The 23,694-nt window shown below is 40.8% G+C and overlaps 1 protein-coding gene across 1 annotated transcript in view; it reads right to left on the reverse strand.

The window, feature by feature from the left end:
* The window catches only part of LOC149243636 (actin-related protein 2-like), a 570,582-nt gene that overhangs the window by 320,353 nt on the left and 226,535 nt on the right, over positions 1-23,694 (reverse strand). The window contains exon 8 of the mRNA XM_089367841.1: positions 6,103-6,152. Coding sequence (XP_089223967.1) covers positions 6,103-6,152 — 50 coding nt within the window. The remainder of the gene's footprint in view (positions 1-6,102; positions 6,153-23,694) is intronic.

The raw sequence follows: 23,694 nt of genomic DNA on the forward strand, positions 1-23,694 counted from the left end.
TAAGGCAGCTCCAGCATGGGTGGAGAAGAAAGTTTTGACAGACGATGATTGTGCCATGAGTGCACACGCACCACTTGAGCGGAAGTGGGGAGACATTGGGCTGTATTCAGGCGAACTACAAAAGATGAGGGGCAAGATCCTCGAGATACCCAGGTCCCAGCCTCTTGGATTAGACCTTGCTACGGGAGCCCCAAAGAGGAGTAGCAGGACTAGCTGAGTCGGGTAGAGATGGATGTGGATAAAGCGGCAAAGAGAGATACAGTGCTGGAGTTCCGAGATAGCGCGAGGCTATCAAGCTGCAGTAGTGCAAGAGGCATAGGAGTGTTGCACTAGTGCAGGATGGCACAAAGAGGTGTGCAACGGTGCAAGATGCAGGGAGTTGTTGCAGCAGCATAGAGGTCATAGAGGGAGCACTTGTCAGCGACAAAGGAAGCTTCAGCATCAGTGGGTGTCTCTAGCCCAACAGGGAGGTCAAGTTGGGAGATCAGTTACTTACTTCTTAGTAACTGAGTTGCAGTGTAGCAGTGGGCAGCACGATGCAACATGATGAGAGGAGGTGCAGTGCAGATGCAGTAATGGTAGTGGCAGAACCATGGGTAGTAGTGCAGGATGCAGCAGTGCAGAGGATGTTGGGCAGGAAGGCCTAGCATCAACACAGGTACCGATTTAGAAAATAGTCTTCCGAATTAATCACATTGTAGGATTGGGTTGACGTTTCGAACCAGCTAATGTGGTTCATCCTCAGGACAAGGTGAGAAATCAATCGATCTGAGAGAATAAATAGCAAGGATGCATCATTGTTCAGTGTTAGCCGTTTAAAAATAGCCGTTGGTGAAATGAAATTTAGTTAGAAACTAGTTGTTATTTAATAAATAATTAATAGTTATCGGAAATTGTCACAATTTATTAATTTAAATAATAATAAAATCTAATAAAATTATATTATAAGCTTGGGTTGACCTAGTCAATGTGAATTAGGAAAAAACTAGCCGTTATCATGGTATAATAAATAATAATAATATTAGTTTATTGGTAAGGGTTGACCTATCAGGTAGAAAACTAGCCGTTATAATAATTAATTTATATAATTAGGTTAAAAGTTAGTTATATGGTAATAAAATGGTTTTTATGTAATGAATTAGAAGGTGATAATATTAAAAATAAATAACTTATTCATCAATTCAAATAGTAGTATTATTCAAGAATGATTTATAATATTATTAGTTGGTTATGATATAATAAATTAGTTACTAGTATTATTAAATTACAAGGTTGAAAAATGTGTAATACTATGACCTAAACTAAAATTTTATTAAGAATATATGGTTTAAACTACATTTGATTTTGATATATTTTATTACATATTAATTACCCAAAACCTCAATAAGGATATTAAGAGGAAAGCTCACCTCATTGAGAGGAGGAAAGCAAAGAAGGTATAACCAAAAGCAGGAGGAGGGCAAATAAATCTAAGAGGGAAAACATATGAAGCCACAAAAGGACGGAGGAGTTAAGAAGCGAGAGTTGGAACCCAGCTTTTACTTAATTTCCAGCCATCATCCCTATTGAGGTTCTTGGGATGCCTCTCAATCTCAATTGCTTCCCTGAGTTTCCGGTGATGGAAATGACCAATTTTAGCAATGACCTTTGATTCTTCAATGCAGACATGGTGTTTTGATTTCTCAGCATGTTCTGCAAGGGCAGAAGTGTGGGAGCGATTGTGTCTGATGTCAACAGCATGCTCACTGATCCTTTGCTTAATAGACCTACCAGTTTCACCAATGTAGGGGATACCACAGGAGCAAGGAACGAGGTAGACCCCTTTTGAGTCCTTTGGGTCAATGGGGTCCTTAATCGATCTAAGAGAATTCTTAATGGTCTTGAGAGGTTTGAAGGAAGAGGAGACATTATTCTTCTTGAGAATATGGGCAATCCTGTCAGAGGTTCCTTGGATATATGGGAGAAAAACCTTAGAGATAGGATCAGCAAGGGCGTGTTTAACCCTCAACTCTTTGCTAGCTTTGTGGAAGGCATTGAGGCTCTGCGATCTGTTGTACCCATTATTTTCAAAAACCTCAAGAAGATGAGATTTCTCCTGATCAAGGTGGTCATCATTGGAGATTCTTAGAGCACGGGTAGTGAGAGTGCTGAGAACCCTGATTTTCTGAGCAGGGAAATGATGAGAATTGGCATGGAGGTACTGTTCTGTGTGGGTCTTCTTTCGAAAAACTTGGTGACAGATGGAACCATCCTCCCTCCTAGATAGGAGTATGTCAAGAAAGGGAAGGCGACCATTCTCCTCAACTTCCATGGTGAACTTGATGGAATCAGATTGAGAATTTAGGTGCTTGAGAAACAGATCCAGTTTCTCTCGACCATGAGGCCAAATGACACAAGTGTCATCGACGAACCTCTTCCATTTTTTAGGACGGAATTTGGCGGAAGCAAGGGCCTTGGTCTCAAAATCTTCCATGAACAAGTTTGCGACAATGGGGGAGAGAGGGGAGCCCATCGCAACACCACAAGTTTGTTCATAGAACTCTCCTTGGAAACTAAAGAATGTAGAGGTGAGGCAAAGGCCAACCAACTTGGCAGTGTCTTTATCAGTGATACGATTAATGATATCAATGGCTTCTTGGATGGGGATTCTGGTGTATAAGGAGACGACATCAAATCTCACTAGTAAATCTCCAAGATCTAACTTGATATCTTTCCACTCTTGAATAAAGGAGGCAGAGTCTTTCGCAAAAGAATCAATGCAACCAATAAGAGGTTTGAGCTTTTGGGCTAGGAATTTAGTAAGAGGATAGGTTGGTCTGCTTATGGTATTAACTCAGTGAGGAGTATTAATAGAGCACAGTCCTTGCTAAGAGTGAGTGTTGATTTAGGGTAGCATTGGATGTGCTCTAGCCACAAAATTTGGTGGAGAGGTTGGGGCACATGAGATCTCCAATACCCAGAAAGGGTTTGGGCAGATTCTAAATAGATCAGGAGATATTAAAATAATTAATATTTTTAATGGAGTCCCTAAGTCTAAACTTAGGTAAAATAAAATATTAATGTGTATTAATATGAATCTGTGTTAGAATGGTCCAAAAGACATGGATCAAGTCAGATCTAATTTTAGCCGTTGATTAGAGACTTAATCTCGGTCGTTGAGATGTCAACAAGAAAAGTATAAGAGGAGGCTTGAGGGTCACTTGGAGAACACACCAGAGTGATCAGTCATTCTATTCTCTAGAGTGAGGTTCGCTAAGAGATAGAATTAGTGATCAGGAAATGCAGCTGAGGGGCATTTGAGTACAGAGAGACAGAGAGGTAGAGATAGTGTCGGGGGAGCAGCGTAGTAGCCAAGGAGAGTGACACAGAACTAGCCAAGGCTCACGTAGGGCCATGTAGAGGCAGTCAGGAGCTGCGCAGAGCCTCAGAGAGGCCAACGTTGCTGACGCAGAGGGCCAGAGGGCTGACGCAGGGCCTCCCAGGGCTGACGCAGACCCATCCGGGGTGACGCAGGGCCAATGTGAGGCAGAGAGGGGCTAACACAGTCCAGAGAGAGGCTGACGCTGGGGTTTCTAGGGCAGATTGGTGTTGAGTAGCTGTCAAAAGGATTATCCGGGGTTTCAGCCAAGAGATTTGTCAAAAATTGAGAGGTATTACTGCCAAGGAAATTCTCTATTGGATAGGTTAGTTTCGGCACCCGGATTGTACTATGATATTGCTTAATAAGAAAACCCTCAGATAGTTGCACCAGTTTTCCCACATTGGGTTTTTCCGAGGACATTAGTCCAAAAATAATGGTGTCATATGGTGTGTTTATTTCTATTTCTTTTAGTTGTTGATCTGTAATATGTTGAGCATGCACTAGTGTTTATTTTCAGTATTTATATTGTAAATAACTTGTTAAGGAAAATAACAAGTAGGTAGGAATAAATCAGATAAAGTGCATGGAGGGTTTCTAACTAAGTAAACTTAGAAACTTCAACACTTCGCACATGTCAACAAAAGATGACAAAGTCAGAAAGATCTTCTTCTTGCTTGCCTTTCTCCTTCCTTCTTCACCTTCGCACTTCTTTTCTACTTCTCTTGCTTGGAGATCGAACTTGTGAGTAAATCTAGCCAAATGAGGCCGAGTCTCTTCCTTTTATAGCCTTTCATGTGGTCGAATTAGGCCTCCTCTAGGCTGACTTCTCTTGGCAGGGCCGACTTGGTCTTGGGGGTCAAATAGACTCTTCTAGACACAAAAATAATATTTCCTTTTGATTACAAATTGCCCGAAAGGGACTTTGACTCATGACAAAATCTCTTATTGACTCAAGAAGCCCTAGAAGCATGAAGAACATGCTTATCTAGAAAAATAATAATAATAATAATATTTTTTCTTTTTCCCTTTTCTTTTCTTTTTCATAAAATTTACATTGATACAAGTACAAATACAATTATGAAGACCAAACCTAGTTACATTTTCTCACAACTTGGACAACTCCTATGCATGCCACATTTAACATCATTGGGCACTATCCTTATTGGTCACTTTATGAGCTGATGTGGGGGGTGCAATTTGCACACATGGCAGCTGTGGAGCATTATTCCAGCATTTGATGACTAGGATGAGGTGGCATACTCTTGAGAAGTCTTGGATGATATGGACTTGCCTTGAAGCATTGACTTGAAGAATAAATAAACTGGAATGAGGATTAATTGCATAATATTTTGACATCACTTGACTGGATGACCCAGATTTTGAGTTCTAGAAGCATCTTCCATACTTTTTGGAGTTCCTGGACTGAAGGCATGACCATGGACCTTCATTTGGAGCATTATTTGCGTTGAGTATGTGTTATATTATTTACACGACTATTCCCACATGTTGTACAATGTGTGATTTTTGTTGAAAGCAATTCTATGGCACATGGTGTCTTTGCCCATGGTTTTGTAGTTTTGGTTGAGTAACTGTGGTTGTATTATAATCCAAGGTAATTGGATTGGTGGTTTATGGATGCTGCAGGATATATATGTTATATTGTAACACAATATAAAAGAATTACATTGAAAAAGCTCGCTAGTTTTCCCAATTTTGGGTTTCCCAGGTAAAATCCTTGTCTTTTGTGTGTGTTTTCCATTGCATCCTTTTTGTTTTATTAAAAAACCATTTGCCGAGCAAACCAATGTACCACGTATTGTAACACAATATAAAAGAATTACATTGAAAAAGCTCGCTAGTTTTCCCAATTTTGGGTTTCCCAGATAAAATCCTTGTCTTTTTGTGTGTGTTTTCCATTGCATCTTTTTTGTTTTATTAAAAATCCGTTTGCCAAGCAAACCAATGTACCACTTCAATGAATAGCAAAGTCACATAATTAGCCATAATACTTCAAGAAAATACTTAGTTGTTAGGTTTCCCTCTATATGTGTATGCTAGGGCTCAACAAATGAGTAAACATTAACGTAAGACCCTCATCAAGGCCAGTGCTCCTCAAGATGAAACATGCAAGCCTCCAACACATAGACTAATGATGCCACCAAGGTGATAATTCATAAAAAAATATACAATGCACCAACACATTAGATCGAAACCAAAATCCTTCAAATGCAATCTGCTTGGGCAGGGTCTTCAACCTAGTACAAGGCCTCATACAATATGAGGGGTAACTAACTGAGTTTATATTATATTCATAATGATTATCATTAATTTCCAATCGCAAACTTTTGCATGTAACATAGCTAATATGGCTTAACTTTAGGTGCTACTTCTTCAAGATCCTATGGTGTGCCAAGCTTGATTTGTCTTTCCAAGAGAATAATATTAGACATTAAACCTTAATAAGATCTGTGTATCCCCATATCTTTTGTACAATGTAGGCTTAAAGTTTAAAATACTAGCTAGGAAATTGAAAAATCCGGTCCTTGAACCGTGGATATGTCTATAAACAAGAATATTGCATCATGTTTTTATTTTACATTCATGACTGTAAGAAACAACTAAATCGACTGCCCTTTATTTGCCACTACAGTAAGTTGGGATTGGAACACTGCTGCTTAAAACATACATCAAAAGGCCAATATTGAGAAAAGGTTATACTGTAAAATATCAGAAAAACTCACAATATTCGTAACTCCATCTCCTGAGTCAACAACTAAGCCTGTCAAAAGCCCTGCCACAGTTTATAATAGAATGTTTCAATCTGATAGAAGAAAGGCACATCACAATCTTGAATGCATCTTGTATTTAAGGACTTGACAAGATAAAAAGACCATATATATTCAAAATATTTTTCACTAAATAAAGACATGTGCACCACATTTGTATTCACAAAACCACAGTTTTGATAGCAATAATACCAATCAGTAAAAACTTTCACTAAGTTAATGTGTTAAATTTTATAAGCTGGAAGATAACTTTTAAAGTAAGTTTCTTGCTTGGGATACATCTCTAATATCATAAGAATTCATCCTTGAAAGCATATATTTATTACTTAGATGGCTATTTATAGTGCATTCCTTCTAGGTAGACATTGTGAATTGAATTAAAGAACTTCATTTAAAAGTACATTAAAGCATTTGAAATTTGATAAATGGCACTCTTCATAGTTTGGCTGCTTTGTCCTATATATAAAACATAATACTGTGTGACTTGTTACTACTCAAACTCTCACTAATGGAAAATTCCTAACATTTGTGGGAGAGACTAGAAGCAACTACTAGACAAGCCACCCACTATCACCTCTGTAACTTTTCCCTCACATTAAGGCTAAGAAGATATTTTTCCTAACCTAAGAGGGGTATCCCTAAAGGTCAATAGAGCTATGATCATTGTAGATGAAGAGTCTTGAAAGCCTATATGACAAGGTTTAGCAATAAAAAATCAAATAAAGCAGATAGATTTTGCCAAACCACTTTAGAAGTTAGACAAACTCTCGTGAATCATGTTTGTTTAAAGAGAGAGTTCGCTTATCAAACATTCATGAAGATTCTAAATGCTAAGATTTCAACCTGACATCAAACATAAGTGCTGAAAATATTTATGATGATGACTGAATTATCTACAAACCATCCACAAATGACGATTAAGTTAGTCTCCTGTTTCCCAAAATTTAGATGAATCTCCATAGCAGAATGAATAAATATGTCACCATTTGAAATGTTGTCGTCACCCAATGTTAAGCTCAGAATTGAACCGTTAACCTATCCCTCTAAAGGAAATAGTGCCCCTCTTTGTTTAGTGCTGAATGTTGTTGGTTCAGATCAAGGAACACTTCTCAACAGCGCTATGTGGAGATGCTTTGCAACATTTCCATTAGCCACTACTGTTGAAATGCCATGGTCTAGATTTAACGAAACAGGGCCCAAGTATTACAGATTTGCTTTTAAAGTGTTATGATTTCACCGATTATCAAATCATCCACGAATGCTAGAAATTAAACAAGTGAACCTTAACATGTCAACCTGTAAGCACATTGTTTAAGAAAGGGAATGTATGCAGGTGCCAAATCTGACACATCAATCTTGATAATTTAGGAACTGCTACCACCATTTTAGCAGAGGTATCTGTAAAAAAAAATAAAAAAATCATGGGCATTTTTGTGAACAGGGCAGTCTGGATACATTTTGATTTTTGGGTCATACAATTGATAAGAATGATAAGAATAATCTGATTTGGCTCATGCTATTGCAAACAAAGCTCCGGAAGTTAAATTTCTCACAGTTATTGCGATTTGTAATACAACTGTGCCTCTTAAGTGTGCTAGTGATTCAAATTTCAATATCCTATAAATCACAGTCCCAAGATGAGGAGGCCCTTGTCAATGCTGCTTCTTGCCTGCATATGATTCTTACCAGTAAAACACAATTTTTTCTTAATACAAATTTTAGTGGCTTGGTTCTGCAGTATGAGATTTTAGATACACTGGAATTCACTTCTGATAGGAAACGCATGTCAGTGGTTGTTAAGGATTGCCAGAATGGAAGAATAATGCCCCTTTCCAAAGGAGCATTTGAAGCAATCTTTCCATGCATTCGTAGCAAGTAAAAAGTAAGGCCTGTGGTGGAGGCAGTTGAGTATTACACACAGTTGGGATTAAGAACATTATGTTTGGCATTGAGGGACTAGAAGGAAGGTGAATACAAGGATTGGTCTAGCATTCGTTGCTGCAGCTAAGGGTCATATACTTACACTAATTATGCCGGCATCTATGAGTCTGGAATGGCGAGTCCTGCTAAGAGCTTTTGGAGCAGAGCTCGTTCTCACATAAGCTGCTAAGGGCATGAAAAGAGCTGTTCAGAAATCTGAGGAAATTTTGAATAAAGCATCTAATGCATAAATTCTTCAACAATTTGATAATCCTGCATATCCCAAGGTCCATTATGAGACCATTGGTATCCCTCGTATTGGCATGACTGCTTACTTTCTCTAAAGGTTCGTCTGGCAGCGGCATGTCTTTAGGCATCCTATAATGTATCACGAAGCCAAAGGGGTCTCATCCTGGCAAGGGGATCACATGGAGGAGGCTCCATGGGATCATCAACAACTTACTTATCCGTCTCGGTAATAGAAGGATCTTCTAGTAGCTCCATGTCATCATCCTTCTTTTCAACAAGAGGAGGAATATCCCTTGCTTTTCCAAGGGTGGCATCTTCATCAAAAGTCACATCCCTGCTAAACTCAATATTCCTTTGACTCTGTTGCACAGTGTTTGTCAAAGTTCCAAGGAAGTGGACGTGCCAAATTTTTTCAACAAGATCGGATCATCTGTCCGCAATCTATGTGTCATTGTAAACCCATTTTTCAAGTTATGTAATGGAAATGTATGTAACGACCTAGGTAAGCCTATTATTTTGGCGGAAAGTTTCATCCTAGGAGGCTTTTCATCTAACTGACTCATTTTTGCTTCTAAACACGGATGGTCGGCAGAGTTTTTCCCTCCAAACTCACCCCAAAGCTAGGATGGAATTCTTTGTCAAAGTCTTAGGTGAGTCCTAGTGTTATAGTTGAGTCTTATGTAAAAGTGATTTGAAAATAATTTAAACCAGTGTTGAAAATATCGGTATCAGCAAAATATCAGCGAGGGTCCAGAAAATATCTTATCGGCAATATCGGCGAAAATATCGGCAAAGATCGGCAAGCATAAAAAATGCATAATATATTCATTTTTTTTAGATTTCTAAACATATAAAGCAATAACCACATGAACTAAACACATTGGTACATAAATATGAAGAAAGCACTGATATATATGATGTCAAATAGAAATGATACATCAAACTTCAAAGGCGATACCAAATCTTGCTGAGCCCTGATAATTGTCCAATCAAGGACTCAAACAAAATAACATCACATATCCTGCTGATCCCTGATAATTATCCAATCAAGGACTCAAACAAAATAACATCACATATATATTAATAAAACTTTAAAAGTATTTCATCATCATAAGTTATAAACTTATATGTAGCAAAAGTTGTAAAACAAATAAAACTAGCAACTATCTATCTGAGACCATTGGCCTCTCCCTAGTAGCTTTCTTTCTGTCTTGTTCAGCAATTGTTTCATGAGCTTTTTGTATAGCCTCTGCACTAGAAACCATACAAGGCATTACATTTGCATCATGTGCAGAGAGTCTAGCTAGATGGTGTTTCAATCGTGTAACCCCTCCTGACATTTTGGTCCCACACAAGTTGCATGATATATATGTCTGATTTGCCCCACCAACAGCCTCCCCATACTCCCAAAATGGGTCCAAGGCTTTTGGCATATTTGATATTTGTAGTGAACTAATTCAAACCTAGGGCACAAAAAAAACAAAAAATTGGCATTAAACCCCCCAACACAAAAAATAACAAGTAATAACCACCTCATTCAAAAAAATTTACTACATTATTTGCATTTTGCAATGTGAATGAAAATTGGCAATAAGAGGGTGCATAAGAAAGTTGAAAAAAATTGAAGCTTGCAGTCCAAATATGGAGAAAACCCTTGCATTGGTTCATGGGCATGAAAATCATAGCAAATGGAAAAAAACAAAGAAACAAAATGTTGGTAGGCAAAGAGGCAAGCAAGCATAACCCTAAATCTATGAAAAAATCATTAACATAAGGGTTTTTAAGAACATACCTATTAATGGAAGAAATGAAGTTTGTCTCACTATTCTTCAATCTTTGATCCCAAAAAAATCTTAGTTGGTGGTAATAATTGTTGTTTGATCCTCAAACCCTCCTTGACAACCACCACAAAACACTTCCCCTTCCTTCTCCAACATTCAGAAACAAAAATAAAGAAAAAAACGATTTTTCCTTTTTCTAGCCGCAGAAAAACACGCTCGGCGATATTTTATATCGTCCTGTGATATTTTGCCGAGATATCGCCGATATCTCGGAAATATCGCGATATTTTCAGGAGCCAAAAATATCGCGATATTTCCGATATTCAGCGATATATCGCCAATATTATCTTCACTGATTTAAACTAGTTGACTAAATTATTTTATTACAAATCACTTCGTCTACTAAATCATATTGTGTCTCAAATTGGGTATGTCTTTTGAGGGTTTGCGCCGAACAGGTATCCCCCCTTTGAAGGTTGATATTGTAAATATTATGTACAAAAATATTTTAATGCATGGTACTTCATACTTAGACACCATGGTTAAAATATTAGAGGGTGGAGAAATCATTAAATCCCCTCAACTGTCAATTAAATAATTTTTCTGTCAAAATAAAATTAAATGCTAAGCCAAAAAATTAATTAATTAGAGTCAAATTAAATTGTTCTAGGAAAATTAATTCCTCAAGTGGAAAAATCCATGGGTCTTAAAAGAATTAATTTTTGAAGGTCCTCCACGAAGGGAATATTGTATATTTCAAGAAAATTTGGACCCTTGGACCTTAGTGGTTAAGTCAAAGTCAAATTTTTGAGGAAATTAACTCAAAATAATTAATTTCGAGCTAATAAAAATAGAATTAAATGATAAATTCGAAAATTCATCAAAAAATAAAAATTCAACAGCTAAGATTAAAAGATGATCAAGTATTCTTCGACGACCGAGATTATTTTGACAAGGATCAAAGAAACTAGCAGTTATTTTTCCACTCGGAGGATTTAGCTATAAATTCGAGAGTCGTTTGAGTTTCTAGAAATCTGATTTCTTGCTAGGAATTTGCTGCTGAATCTTTTATGTAAACATATGTCCAGTTTGGAACTATTTTTTCTATCACAATAAAGACTTTGGGGTGCAATTCAAGGTGTTCGATGTTCATTCATTTGTTGTATGTACTAACTAGGGGCTTTCCTATGTTGTGCTAAATAATGGTGAGATCTATTTTTCATTAGATGGAGATAAAATCATGCTATTGATAGTTTTGGGCTAATGTTAGCTGATTTGATTTGCCATAGGATTAACATATTGTCTTGAGATAAATACATAGTGTTTGCAGGTACTTCAATCCTTGGCCTCCAAGTTCACAAACTCGGCTAGGAACCATTTTGCTTGGATCCCAAATATTTGTGTGGTGGATTAAATCTTTGCTAAGGCTATAGTGTGCATGGGGTTTCTAAAGTTTTTTTAGCCATTTATCAAAGAAAATAACCATAAAAAATAATATTCTAAAAAATTTTGATTTTCAAAACCCTTGTATATTTGTGAATTTTGTAAATAATTTTGTAAACTAAGTTTGTAAATTATTTTTGCTAACTTGGGTTTTGGGGGTTTTAAAATTTTTGTATATATTTGGCGTTTGGGTGTTTATTTTCATTTTTGCGGGTTGAATCAAGAGAAGAGGTTGAAGTAGAGGTAGATCTAGGCCCTTGAGGGTAAGATCTAGTCTCTAGAAATTTTTGTAGGGCTACGCATTGAAAAATTTGTAGCCAAACTCAGATCTGGAAGAGAAAAGAAATTTATGAAGCAAGGGATTTATTTTTCAGGCATCCCAAGCGCGGATTCAGCGCTCCTAGGGCTAGTGTTTCCCTCTCTCCTCCCTGCGTCATCCTAAAAAGGTCCAACTGTTGACCTAGGTTGTCATTGATGTCAATATGGCAATATTCTAGATACTAGATGATGATATGAAGCCAAGGGGAAGCAAAGCAGATCCATGAAGAGACAGGAGCAAGGCCATCAAGATAGCCAAGCCATAAGCAAGAGTCTATTAACGGAGGAGTCAACAAGAGAGGCATATTGTAGAATATCAGAGCAAGAGAGGCATATCGGAAAAGGCAGAAGCCATCAAGGTATGAAGGTATCAGAGGAGGACTTTGAAAGACATTGCCAAGCCAGAGGAGCCACATTGGAGCAAGAGGAGCCACAATCGGAGCTATAGGAGGAGCCATATATATATGTCATATATATATGCCATAGAAGAATATATCGGAGGAGCAAATGGTATACAGAGGAGCAAACAGAGCAAACAAAGGAGCAAACGGAGCAAACAAAGCTATCAGAGGAAGCAGAGAGAAAAATAGAGCTATATAGTATATATACATGCATTTACACTATCGGAGGCGCAGACTCATGTATATATGTGCATTTACACTATCGGAGGCGCAGACTTATATATATATGCATTTGCACTATCGACGACATAAACATATATATATAGGCCATATACACTATCGACGGCAAAAACCATACATATATGCAATACACTATCAGAGCGGAAAGGCAGAGTTTATATATGTGTGCGCGGAATACACTATCGGAGCGGGCATATACATAAATATCGGCGACAGTGGAAATCAGCGGTTCGGCTATGTGCCATCACCCCAAACCCTCGATTGCGATACATATATGCGGACCCGACGACATATATGTCTGGGTATATAAACAGGTGAAGTCTAGGTAGTATTCAATATATATTGTTATGTATACGGGCCTTAAGCCTCGCCACGTTAAACACTTGCAAATTGCAACATATATATATATATATATATATATACGCGGACCCGTTGTAACATTGTGCTCTGGTTTAATGACATATCACATCCGCCATATCGCAAGAGCTTAAAGCCTTGCCATTTCGAAAGTGCCAATTGCGATATTTGCCGCGGACCCGATGGTCTGATTGTAACACAGTGAATATATATATATATTGCGTCCATCGGCCATCGGCCATCGCCATTGGCGACTGCCGATTGCGATTACAAGGCAGACCCGATACAGTATAGATGCGGGTATAATATTTTTTGAAGTCCGCCCTTAGCGCTTCGCTCGTGGTTTTTCTCATATTTCCTGTGTATTTGAATATTGGCCTTGCGTGCGGTGTGAAGGCAAAAATGCATATGATAACAATTCTGATAGTTCAGGAGGCTGAACTAAAGCCGATGGTGATTGCGATTGGGACGTGGCATGTCCGTTACACTGTAAAGTCCTGAGTATGTCCATGATGATGAAAACAAGGAGCGTTGTTACATTTTAACTTGGAATATGTGTTCCCCACGTGTTATTCGGTTCTCGCCGTTGAATCAATGTGTCTCAGGAGTGTTGGTGAGCACAAAGAGACAGAGGAAGCCACAACGACCAAGGAGGGAAGCCGAAGGATCAAGCGATGCAGAGGAAACTACAGAGGCCGAGGAGGAAGCCTAAGAGCCAATGAAAAGAGGAAACTGACAGACAGAGGTATGAGGAATGCATAAAAATAGGAAAAACAGAGAACAGTGTGTTGTTGTGTTGTTGAAATAAGCTGGAGGAAACAGAGGTAGTGTGAGGGTACAGCAAAATAGGAAAGGGTCGAAGGACCAACAGAAAAGGAGGCACTCAAAGGATGAGCATCTCTGCTGATCATATCACCCTGTGAAAGACTCAAACCTATGATGAATAAATCAGGTATACAATGGAGTGTGAAGAATAACTCTGTGATGTAGTGAATATAGTCTTGTCTAAAATTGTTTGAAGGGAGGAGTAATTAGCAGAGAAGCAGTCATGCTGAAGCATTCACTATGACATTAGAACAGATGATTGAACAAAAAGTTGTTCTTTATACAGAGCTTAGTGCAGCTAACAGTGGACTGACTAAAGCTGTGTGAAGACATTATCAGAGAGCACAAAGGCTATTGGAGACTCTGTGTGGACAGTATGAAGAGTTGTAAAGACTCCTTCATGAGAAGATTGGTTGTCATTGATGTTGTAGCATGGAGACTACAGTGAAGCTGTAAACAGACAGAACTCAGTAATGAAGAGTTCTGAGAGCACAACATTACTATCAAATGTGCCTTGACAAGATTGGGTTGGAACCCTTGGGGCTGGTGCTTCAGAAATAAGTAGGACTGGAGTCCTTGGGGCTAGTGCCTCAGAAGTAAGAAGGATTGGAGTCCTTTGGATTAGTGCCTTAGAAGTAAGAAGGATTGGTGTCCTTGGGACTGGTGTCTTAGGAACTGGAAGGATTGAAGTCCTTGGGAGTTGGTGCTCCTAAGTCCAAGATTGTTGCCTTGGCGAAATAGAGTTGGAGCTCTGGAGGTTGGAGCCTCACAAAAGTCCAAGTTGGTGCTTGGCAACTGATTGCAACCACTTATATATTGTATCTATTTTACTGCAAAGATTATATGAATAAAAGCATTTATTCTTGTTGTTCATCTTGTGTTCTGAATATAAATGTTTTAACTGGTAAAACAATAGTCGGAAAAAGAAACACTGATTCACCCCCCCCCAGTATTTCCAACAATTGGTATCAGAGCCAGTACCTTCATTCAAAGCCTAACAGCTTGAAGGTTGATCTTTAGAACACAAATGGCGAAGTCAAGGAAGAAAGTCTCCAATCCTCCTAAGGATGTGTCTCCCTCTACTACTAAGATAGAAGACAATCAATTTGAGGAGGCTCCAAGGCTCAATGGGAACTTTAATATATGGGAAGCAAGAATGAGGAATTTCTTACAGACTCAAGGCATTGAAATCTGGAAATCAGTGATTGATGATAGCAGGATGGATAGAGAATCCAAGGAGTACAATGCAAAAGCAATGAAGGCAATCTTGAATGGGCTACCTGATTCTGTAAAGAACAATCTAGGAAAATATTCATCAGCAAAGGGTATATGGGACAAACTTCATGACCTTCACTCAAAAGGAGCACTGACCATGACCATCAGTCAAGAAAATGATGGAAATCTAGAAGGAAATCCAGAACCCATCATAGAAGCTGAACATGAGAATGATGACATCACGGCTAAAGCAGACCTAGAAGATGAAGAGAATGAAAAAGATTTTGTAGAAGAACTCCTCGCTCAACTTATGACTGCCATGGAAGAGATTAACAATTTGAAAAAGGAAAATGAGGAACTTAAGAAGATAGCACTAGTTGGTGACCAAGATCAAACAAGGAAGAAATTTGACCTCATCAAGCTTCAAGTACAAGAAAGGGATGAAGAGCTTGCCAGCTTAAAAAGGAATTTCATCAAAGCAAAAGAAAGCATCATGATGAAGTCATATTCATGACAAATCAATTGAATAAAGCAAAGAATCAGGAAGAGACCCTGTCAATTCAACTTGAACAAAGGCACAAGAGTGTGAACAAACTTGAAGAAGAAATTGGTCAGTGCAAGGTAGAGGTCTCCTCTCTCAAGTCTCAACTACAAGAAGCAAGGAAACAAGCACAAGGAGCTGAAAAGATCATGGAAGCATTGGAAGTCATAGAAGGATAGGTTGATGAAGCAAGAAAGGAAAGAAACACCATGATCTGTCAACTAAAAGAAAAGGATGAAGAAATCTTCAAATTCAAATCTAACATCAAGCTTCTCAAGGCTGAAACATGTAAAGCTACAAGGATCAAGGAAGAAATGCAGAGCAGTCAAGCAAAGAATGAAGAAATCTTCAAAATGAAGTCAGATATTATCTCCCTTAAAATAGAAGCAGATGAAGCTACTCATATCAAGGAAGAAACTGAGAAACAACTTGCTGAGAAGAATAATGAGTGTGAAAAATTGGAAGAAGAGATTGTCTTACTCAGAACAAAGGTTGAAGGGATGAACAAAATCTTGAAGAGCTCTCAGGCCTTGGATGACATGCTCAGCTATCACAGATGTCCATTTGATAAATCAGGTCTTTGTATGCAGGTGAATCCTCAAACAAGAATGATAATGCTTCAAACAAAAGGGATGTGAAGAAGCCAAAAAGAAATGGTGATGCTCCCAGTTCCAGCAAAGGCAAGGAGAAAAATCAAGGCTACAATAGAAGAAATATTGCTCCAAGAAGAAATCCTGCTACAAGAAGAAATCCTGCTCCAAGAAGAAATGTAGATGATGTCAAGGATGCGAGAGGCAATGGTTATCATCAAAGGGTCTCAAGGCAAAAAGGCTTTAGAAGTACATCAAGGAAATCTCCATCTCCCAGGTACCAAAGTTCATTTTTTGGTTATTGTTTTTCTTGCACGAACTTTGGTCACATGGCAAAAGATTGTAAAGAATATCATAAAGATAGATGTTATGGTCCCCAACCATCTCATAGAGATGGCAAAAGACTGTAAAGCATATCATAAAGATAGATGTTATGGTCCCCAACCATCTCATAGAGATAGATATTATGGTCTCCAACAATCTCCAAGAAATAATTTTGCAGGAAGAAATCATGAATTCTTATTCTTGAACAATGTAGAATGCTTCAAGTGTCATAACATTAGTCATATGGCACATGATTGTAACTTAACTTGGGCTCTTACACAAGCTAGAGCCACGCAAAAGAAGAAAGTTACACAGGTATGGAGAAGGAAGCAAATACAAACCAAAAGTCCCTTGAGCTCTCCAGCCAACAGCGTAGGTCATTGGCCTGAATTTTGACAATCTACGCATTTGATGGGAAGACTCTGCCAAAAGAGATGATGCATACAGCTAGGGGGAGCCAGTGATTCTTGATCATTGTTGCAAAAGCTAATAGTGAAAGGGTCCTTATGAAATCCTTGTTGAGCTTTATTAACAATCATTCTTTGATGAAGAGCATTTCTCAGGAGTACTCCATTGAAGAATATGATTCTGTAACCATTCTTTGCACTGTTGTTAAAGATGCCTTCACTTAATCACTAAGTAGTATTTGGAGCAACACAGAAAGTCATCTAATGCTAGAGAAATAGGGCAAATAAATATGGTGCTGATATTACAGATGCTAAATGTCTTGACTCAGGGATTTAATGTGAGAACAGATAAATTATGGACACTAATAGAGGCAATCTTCAAACAAATAGAAACATTTGGAATGGAGTTTGAAGTAAGAGCAGCTGGCAGCATATAACAAAACTAAAGCATTGTAAGAAGATGCAAATCAGTAGAATGAATTTAAAAGACAGTCACAGATTGGATATCTAAATCTACTAAGAGGAAATAACTTGCTGAGATATGTACAAGAACACAAGGAAAAGATGGCTCATAGAAAGGAGAATGTTGTGCAGTCAAAAATAACTTATGCTGATACTGGCCACTTAGAAAATATAGCAACAGTGAGGCACAACCCCTCACCATTTCATTCAAATGCAATGATGTTGAATACTGGATGGAAGTGACTTAAGGAGAAGCACAGAGACACAAATGAACTCAGATTTGAAGAAAGACAACAAGAAAGACAATCTCAGTGGCAGTTTCTCTTGATTCAGACTATGAAGGTCTCTCAATTCTGCCTATGGAGACAACAATATGGATTGAAGCATAAAAGCCTGGACTTGGACACTTGGTGTATGGCTATTTGCAATCTAATTGAAAGCATTGGAGTAGAGCATCTTTAAGTATTGTTGAAGCCATGATAAAGTAGTTCTGAGACATGAAGAGGAAATAATGTGCTAATTGATGATAAAGCATCAATCCTTCTATCTTGAATAAAAAGAAGAAGAGCACTATGACAGGGGGAGTCACAGAGCGATGAAAATCTACCATTCATGAAGAACATAAGCAGTTTGATAGGGGGAGTCCCTGAGCACTCCTTTGCCATTGATGTCAAAGGGGGAGAGAAGAAGAATATTGCCATCAATAACAAAGGGGGAGATTGTTGACCTAGGTTGTCATTGATGTCAATATGGCAATATTCTAGATACTAGATGATGATATGAAGCCAAGGAAAGTAGCGCAGATCCATGAAGAGACAGGAGCAAGGCCATTAGGATATCCAAGCCATAAGCAAGAGTCTGTTAACGGAGGAGTCAACAAGAGAGGCATACTGCAAAATATCAGAGCAAGAGAGGCATATCGGAAAAGGCAGAAGCCATCAAGGTATGAAGGTATCAGAGGAGGACTTTGAAAGACATTGCCAAGCGAGAGGAGCCACATTGGAGCAAAAGGAGCCACAATCGGAGCTACAGGAGGAGCCATATATATATGCCATAGAAGAATATATCGGAGGAGCAAATGGTATTATACAGAGGAGCAAACAGAGGAGCAAACGGAGAAAACAAAGCTATCAGAGGAACCAGAGAGCAAATGTGATATTCCTAATTAGCCATGGCTAATTGGAATATTCGATCTTGCTCAATTTTGTCTTCTATAGTTATTTATAAATAAAAAGGTGAGGAAAGGGGGGACATAACTCACTTTATGAATAAAGTCACTCCCTAGTAGTACAACATTGTAACTTAAAAGGGGAGCCAAGGGGGCCCAAGGACCACGTAGAGAAGGGGTCCACATAGACACTTGGAGGGACTGCGCAGATGGAGAAGGAACATGTGGCAAGAGAGAGGCTATGTTGGAGGAGGTGGGCCTTAGGGTTTTGAGACAGGCCAATGCTATAAAGGAGAGAGGAGCCTCCTCATTTTGATCATTCGATTATGTTGCATTTGAGCTAGTCACTTCGACTTAGAGCACGTTGGCTGTTTAGCTTGTCTGCAGCACTGTTTAGTGCATCGAGTGTCTCCGTTCGGAGATCTCACCCTTAGCCCCGGGGGACTTCGAGTGCCTGCTTGGGCAAGGTAGTTTCATCAGTATTTTGCAGGAGGAGTGATTTCTAGAGTTGAGGAGGAGTTGAGTATTTTGATGACTGCGCAGTCTTGAGAGGGGAGGACGCAGTTCTTTTGGTAGGAGTTCCGGATTGGGTCTTTGTGGAGGATTTGAGCTTGGAGATTGAGCAAGGGATTGGCCCTTGCATATTGGAGGATTTTGGCTGAGTTTCGGGTAGAGTTTTGGAGGATTCTCTTCAAGGGCAGCGCAGAGCCTTGAGGGATTGCGTAGATCCCTAAGGGGGTGATTTTCAGGGGTCAACTATTTTAGAAAAGCTTTCTAGGCTTTTCTTGGTTTATTGAGCAGAGGCTGATTCCAGAGTTTCAACATTTTTTGAGGAGGGGAACAGCCCCAAATCCTCATTTGATTCCAGTAGTAGCAGCAGCACAGCAATTCTCTAGCAGTTTGGATGCAGTTCAGAGAGAGGCCATTTCCTTACCATTCTGAGTGTATTTCTTCACTTGCCTTGTGCAAGTCAAGGTGCTATATTTTTAATCACCTCTTGTACTCTTTCCATTACTCAGTATAATAAAATGGCTTAGCATTTCTCTCTGCATTTCTCGAGTATCTGTTTATATTCCATGTATACATTATTGTATGTTGCACTACTGTTATTTCTCTGGTTGGAGTTTGCTTGTGTTTGAGGGATATCTCTGATAAGGGATATTATAGTGGTATCAGAGCATAGATTTGGCTCAACCTGTGGAGCTAGCAGTCTATGACACCGAGGGAGAAGCCCTACATCTATTACAGAGGTAGGAAATACAGAGATATTGAGCGTAGGTTGCAGAACACCTATGGAGAGGGAGACTGTGTTTGGGTGGTGGACACAGAACGGGAGGAGCCTGTGGTGAACATGGAACAGGAGGAGCCTATGGTGGACGCAAAGCAGGAGGATCCGATGGCAGATGAGGACGGGAAGAGATTTGCGGACATGCTCCTCAAATCAGTGCAGGATCTGTCGAGGCAGATCGAGGTGATGGGGCAGAGATTCACGGTAGTGGAGGTTAGACAACATGAGAACCCACGGGTTTTCCAAGTTGGTGAGGGATCAGGTACATCCCACCATTTTCCAGAGCAGGGTGCCACTCAGCGTGATACTACTCAGCAGATGGCCTCACATGCCCCTACACGCTCTACCATGCCCACTTTCCTAGGAGCAGACACAGGGGCCGGAGCCCAGCAGGAGGCAGAGCCCGGTCATATGGGCGATTATTTTGCAGAGTACCAGGCCTATGGGCAGGAGTTCAGGGATGCTCTCTCATTCAGAGACTTTGTTCAGCTCCAGCGGGATAGTAGACCCCGCGACCATCATAGAGGATACTGGCATTATCATGATGGAGACACCCACCGCACAGCTAGTAGATTCCACTTGCCTACGTTTGATGGCTCATCAAACAGTTCGACAAAGTCTTCGGTGGAGTAGCTGGACATCTATTTCCAGCTTAACCAGATGTCGGAGATAGAGCCATCAAGGTGGCGACATTACATCTGGATGGTGAGGCCCAGGACTAGTGGTTCCATGGGTTGGTTACACTCAGACACTCTACAGTGACGACATATGCCGAGTTCACCAAGAGACTAATAGAGAGGTTTGACCGGAGGGATCTGGAACAACACTTTGTTGCGCTGACAAGGCTCAAACAGACCGGGAACCCAAAGACCTACATTGCAGACTTGATGAGGGTTTTAGTGATGGTGCCAGATCTATCCGCGGCATGTAGGATCTACATGTTTGTTGAGGGGTTAGCAGAGCCACTTCGGGGTCTAGTCAGATCCACTAGACCAGCCACACTCCAGGACGCTAATAACAGGACCCGAGACTTACAGGATGCCTTACCCAGGACCTGGACACCTTACCCCTAGAGATAGGCTTTCCAGCCTAAGGGGATTCCAGCCTCCAAAAGGGAATCCAGGATGAGCACAGATTGATGATGATGCTAGGAGGGAGCTGAAGAAGAAGCGGCTGTGCTTTACCTGTCAAGAGCCGTGGGCACTGAGACATAGATGTGCTGCTGCCAAAGCACATTTTATTGAGGTCTTCTCCAAGAGCAGCGGGGAAGAGGATGAGGAGGATGATGTGGAGGTAGGAGATAGTCATGCCGCGCAGGATCCTTTGCCAACTCCACCACCACCAACAGGTGGTGCAGCGTTTGCACCTACCAGAGGGGCCCTTGCAGCATTACGAGGAGTTCCCAAGTATTTGACGCTGCGCGTACGGGGGACAGTACGTGGCCAACGAGTATCAGTTTTGGTTGACAGTGGGACAACCCACAACTTCATCGATGCACAGATGGTTGAGCAAAGAGGTATACAGACAGAGAGCTTCGATGGCTTTTCAGTTTTGGTCCCAAGAGATTAGACCATGGTGTGTGCTTGTTATGTTCCAGAGTTATTAGTGACGATGGGCACCTACACACTAACTGACCACTTTTTTGTGGTCGATATTCCGGACACCAACATGATATTAGGTGTTCAGTGGCTTATCACTCTAGGGAAGGTCACGACAGATTGGAAAGCCCTAGAGATGGAGTGGGATGATGAGAAGACAGGGAGGTATGAGAAGATACGGGGACAACACACATATCCACCTCAGACTGTTTCGGCTCATCGGATGGAGGCAGTCTTCCGAAAGGGAGACGTAGAGTGGGCAGTGGAGCTGCGTGCATCAGAGGCAGGGACTACAGGGCAGACGGTGCACCCAGAGATACAGTCCATCCTTAACCAGTATGCCACAGTGTTTGGGGAGATTCTGCCGGGATAGCCACTGGACCAAGGGTTTGAGCACACCATTGAGCTTAAGCAAGGCATACAGGTAGTGATTACTACCCCCTATAGGCATCCTAAGGCCTATCAGGATGAGATTGAGCGGGCCATTCAGGAGTTGCTGGCTCTTGGGCACATTCGGCCGAGCATGAGTCCTTTTGCTTCTTCCGTGGTGTTGGTGAAGAAGAAGGACGACACATTGAGGAAGTGCATTGACTACAAGGCCCTAAACAAGAAGACGCTGAAGAACAGGTACCCCATACCCAGGATCGATGAATTGATGGATGAGTTGAGAGGAGCACGGTTCTTCTCAAAGATTGATTTGAGATCTGGGTACAATCAGATTTGCGTGAGGGAGCAGGACATTCCCAAGACCGCCTTCAGGTGTCACTATGGGCACTTTGAGTTTCTGGTGATGCCCTTCGGGCTAACCAATGCCCCAGCTACATTCCAGTCCTGCATGAATCACATCTTCCGCAATCACTTAAGGAAGTTTGTGTTGGAGTTCTTTGATGATATTCTCATTTACAGTAGGACTTGGGAGGAGCATCTCCAGCACATTGAGACAGTGTTGCGCATATTGGAGGAGCAGCAGTTCTATGCCAAGCTCTCCAAGTGTGAGTTTGGGTTGACGGAGATGTTGTACTTGGGACACATCATAGGGGTGGACGGAGTGAGAGTCCACGAGGAGAAGATCAGGGCCATCAGAGATTGGCCAGAGCCAAGGAACGTGACAAAACTTCGGGGATTCATTGGCATTTGTACTTACTACCAGAAGTTCGTCAAGAGTTTCTCATAGCTTGCTGCACCCCTGACAGATCTGACGAGGAAGGGGGCATTCAGTTGGTCAGATACAGCGCAGCGAGCCTTTGACAGGCTCAAGGAGGTTATGAGCAGCTGCCCAGTGCTTGTATTGCCGGATTTTTCGCAGCCATTTGTTTTGGAGTATGATGCGTCGAGATAGGGGATCGGCGCAGTGTTGATACAGGGAGGTCACCCTATAGCCTTTGAGAGCCGGAAGCTCCTTCCGCATGAGAGGTTGTATTCTATATACGACAAGGAGATGCTGGCCATTATGCATGCATTGGCCAAATTCCGGTAGTATTTAGTGGGTAACAGGTTCAGGGTGAGGACTGATCACAACAGCCTCAGGTTCTTTTTGGAGCAAAAACAGCTACAGGAGAGGCAGCAGAAGTGGATCAGTAAGATCCAAGCGTATGACTTTGACATTGAGTATGTCAAGGGTAAGAACAACGTGGTAGCAGATGCCCTTTCACGTAGACCAGCCACGTTGTCTCTTATGAGCTTGGACACGGACTGGAGGGCACTCCAAGGACAGATTTGCATGTGAGGTTCTGGATAGGCAGGTGGTGGATGATAGGTACAGGGTAATCGATGAGATCATCTACTATAGGGACCAGATCTTCTTGACTGAGGGATCTCAGCTCAAAAAGAAGATACTTCAGGCATCACATGATTCACCATTGGTTGGCCATCAGGGGTTTACCAAAACCTACAGGGCCATTAGAGAGAGGTTCTCATGGAAGGGCCTCAAGGAGGACGTACTCCAGCATATCTGGGAGTGCGATATTTGCCAGAGGAACAAGGGGGAGATGAGCCATCCCGCAGGATTATTGCAGCCTCTTCCCATTCCGGAGGGGAAATGGGAGAGTATTTCGATGGACTTCATCATAGGGTTGCCCATGGTGCAGGGCAAGGATTGTATCTTTGTCGTTGTTGATCGACTAACAAAGTACGCACATTTTTTCGCCATATCCGCACACTACACAGCAACGCAGGTGGCCGAGTTGTTCTTCAGAGAGGTCTTCAGGCTACATGGTCTTCCTAAGACCATCATCAGTGACAGGGACAGCCGTTTCATGGGCGGGTTTTGGCAGGAGCTTTTCCGGTTGGTGGGGACGAAGTTGACACCGAGTACCAGTTATCACCCAAAGACGAACGAGTAGATAGAGATAGTTAACAAGTGGTTGGAGGGCTACTTGCGTAACTATCTCAGTGGATAGCAGCGAGCCTGGCTAAAGTCG

Source organism: Pinus tabuliformis, chromosome 8, assembly GCF_031772625.1.
Source record: "Pinus tabuliformis cultivar Carrire ecotype Pingquan chromosome 8, CPIR1, whole genome shotgun sequence".
NCBI lineage: Eukaryota > Viridiplantae > Streptophyta > Pinopsida > Pinales > Pinaceae > Pinus > Pinus tabuliformis.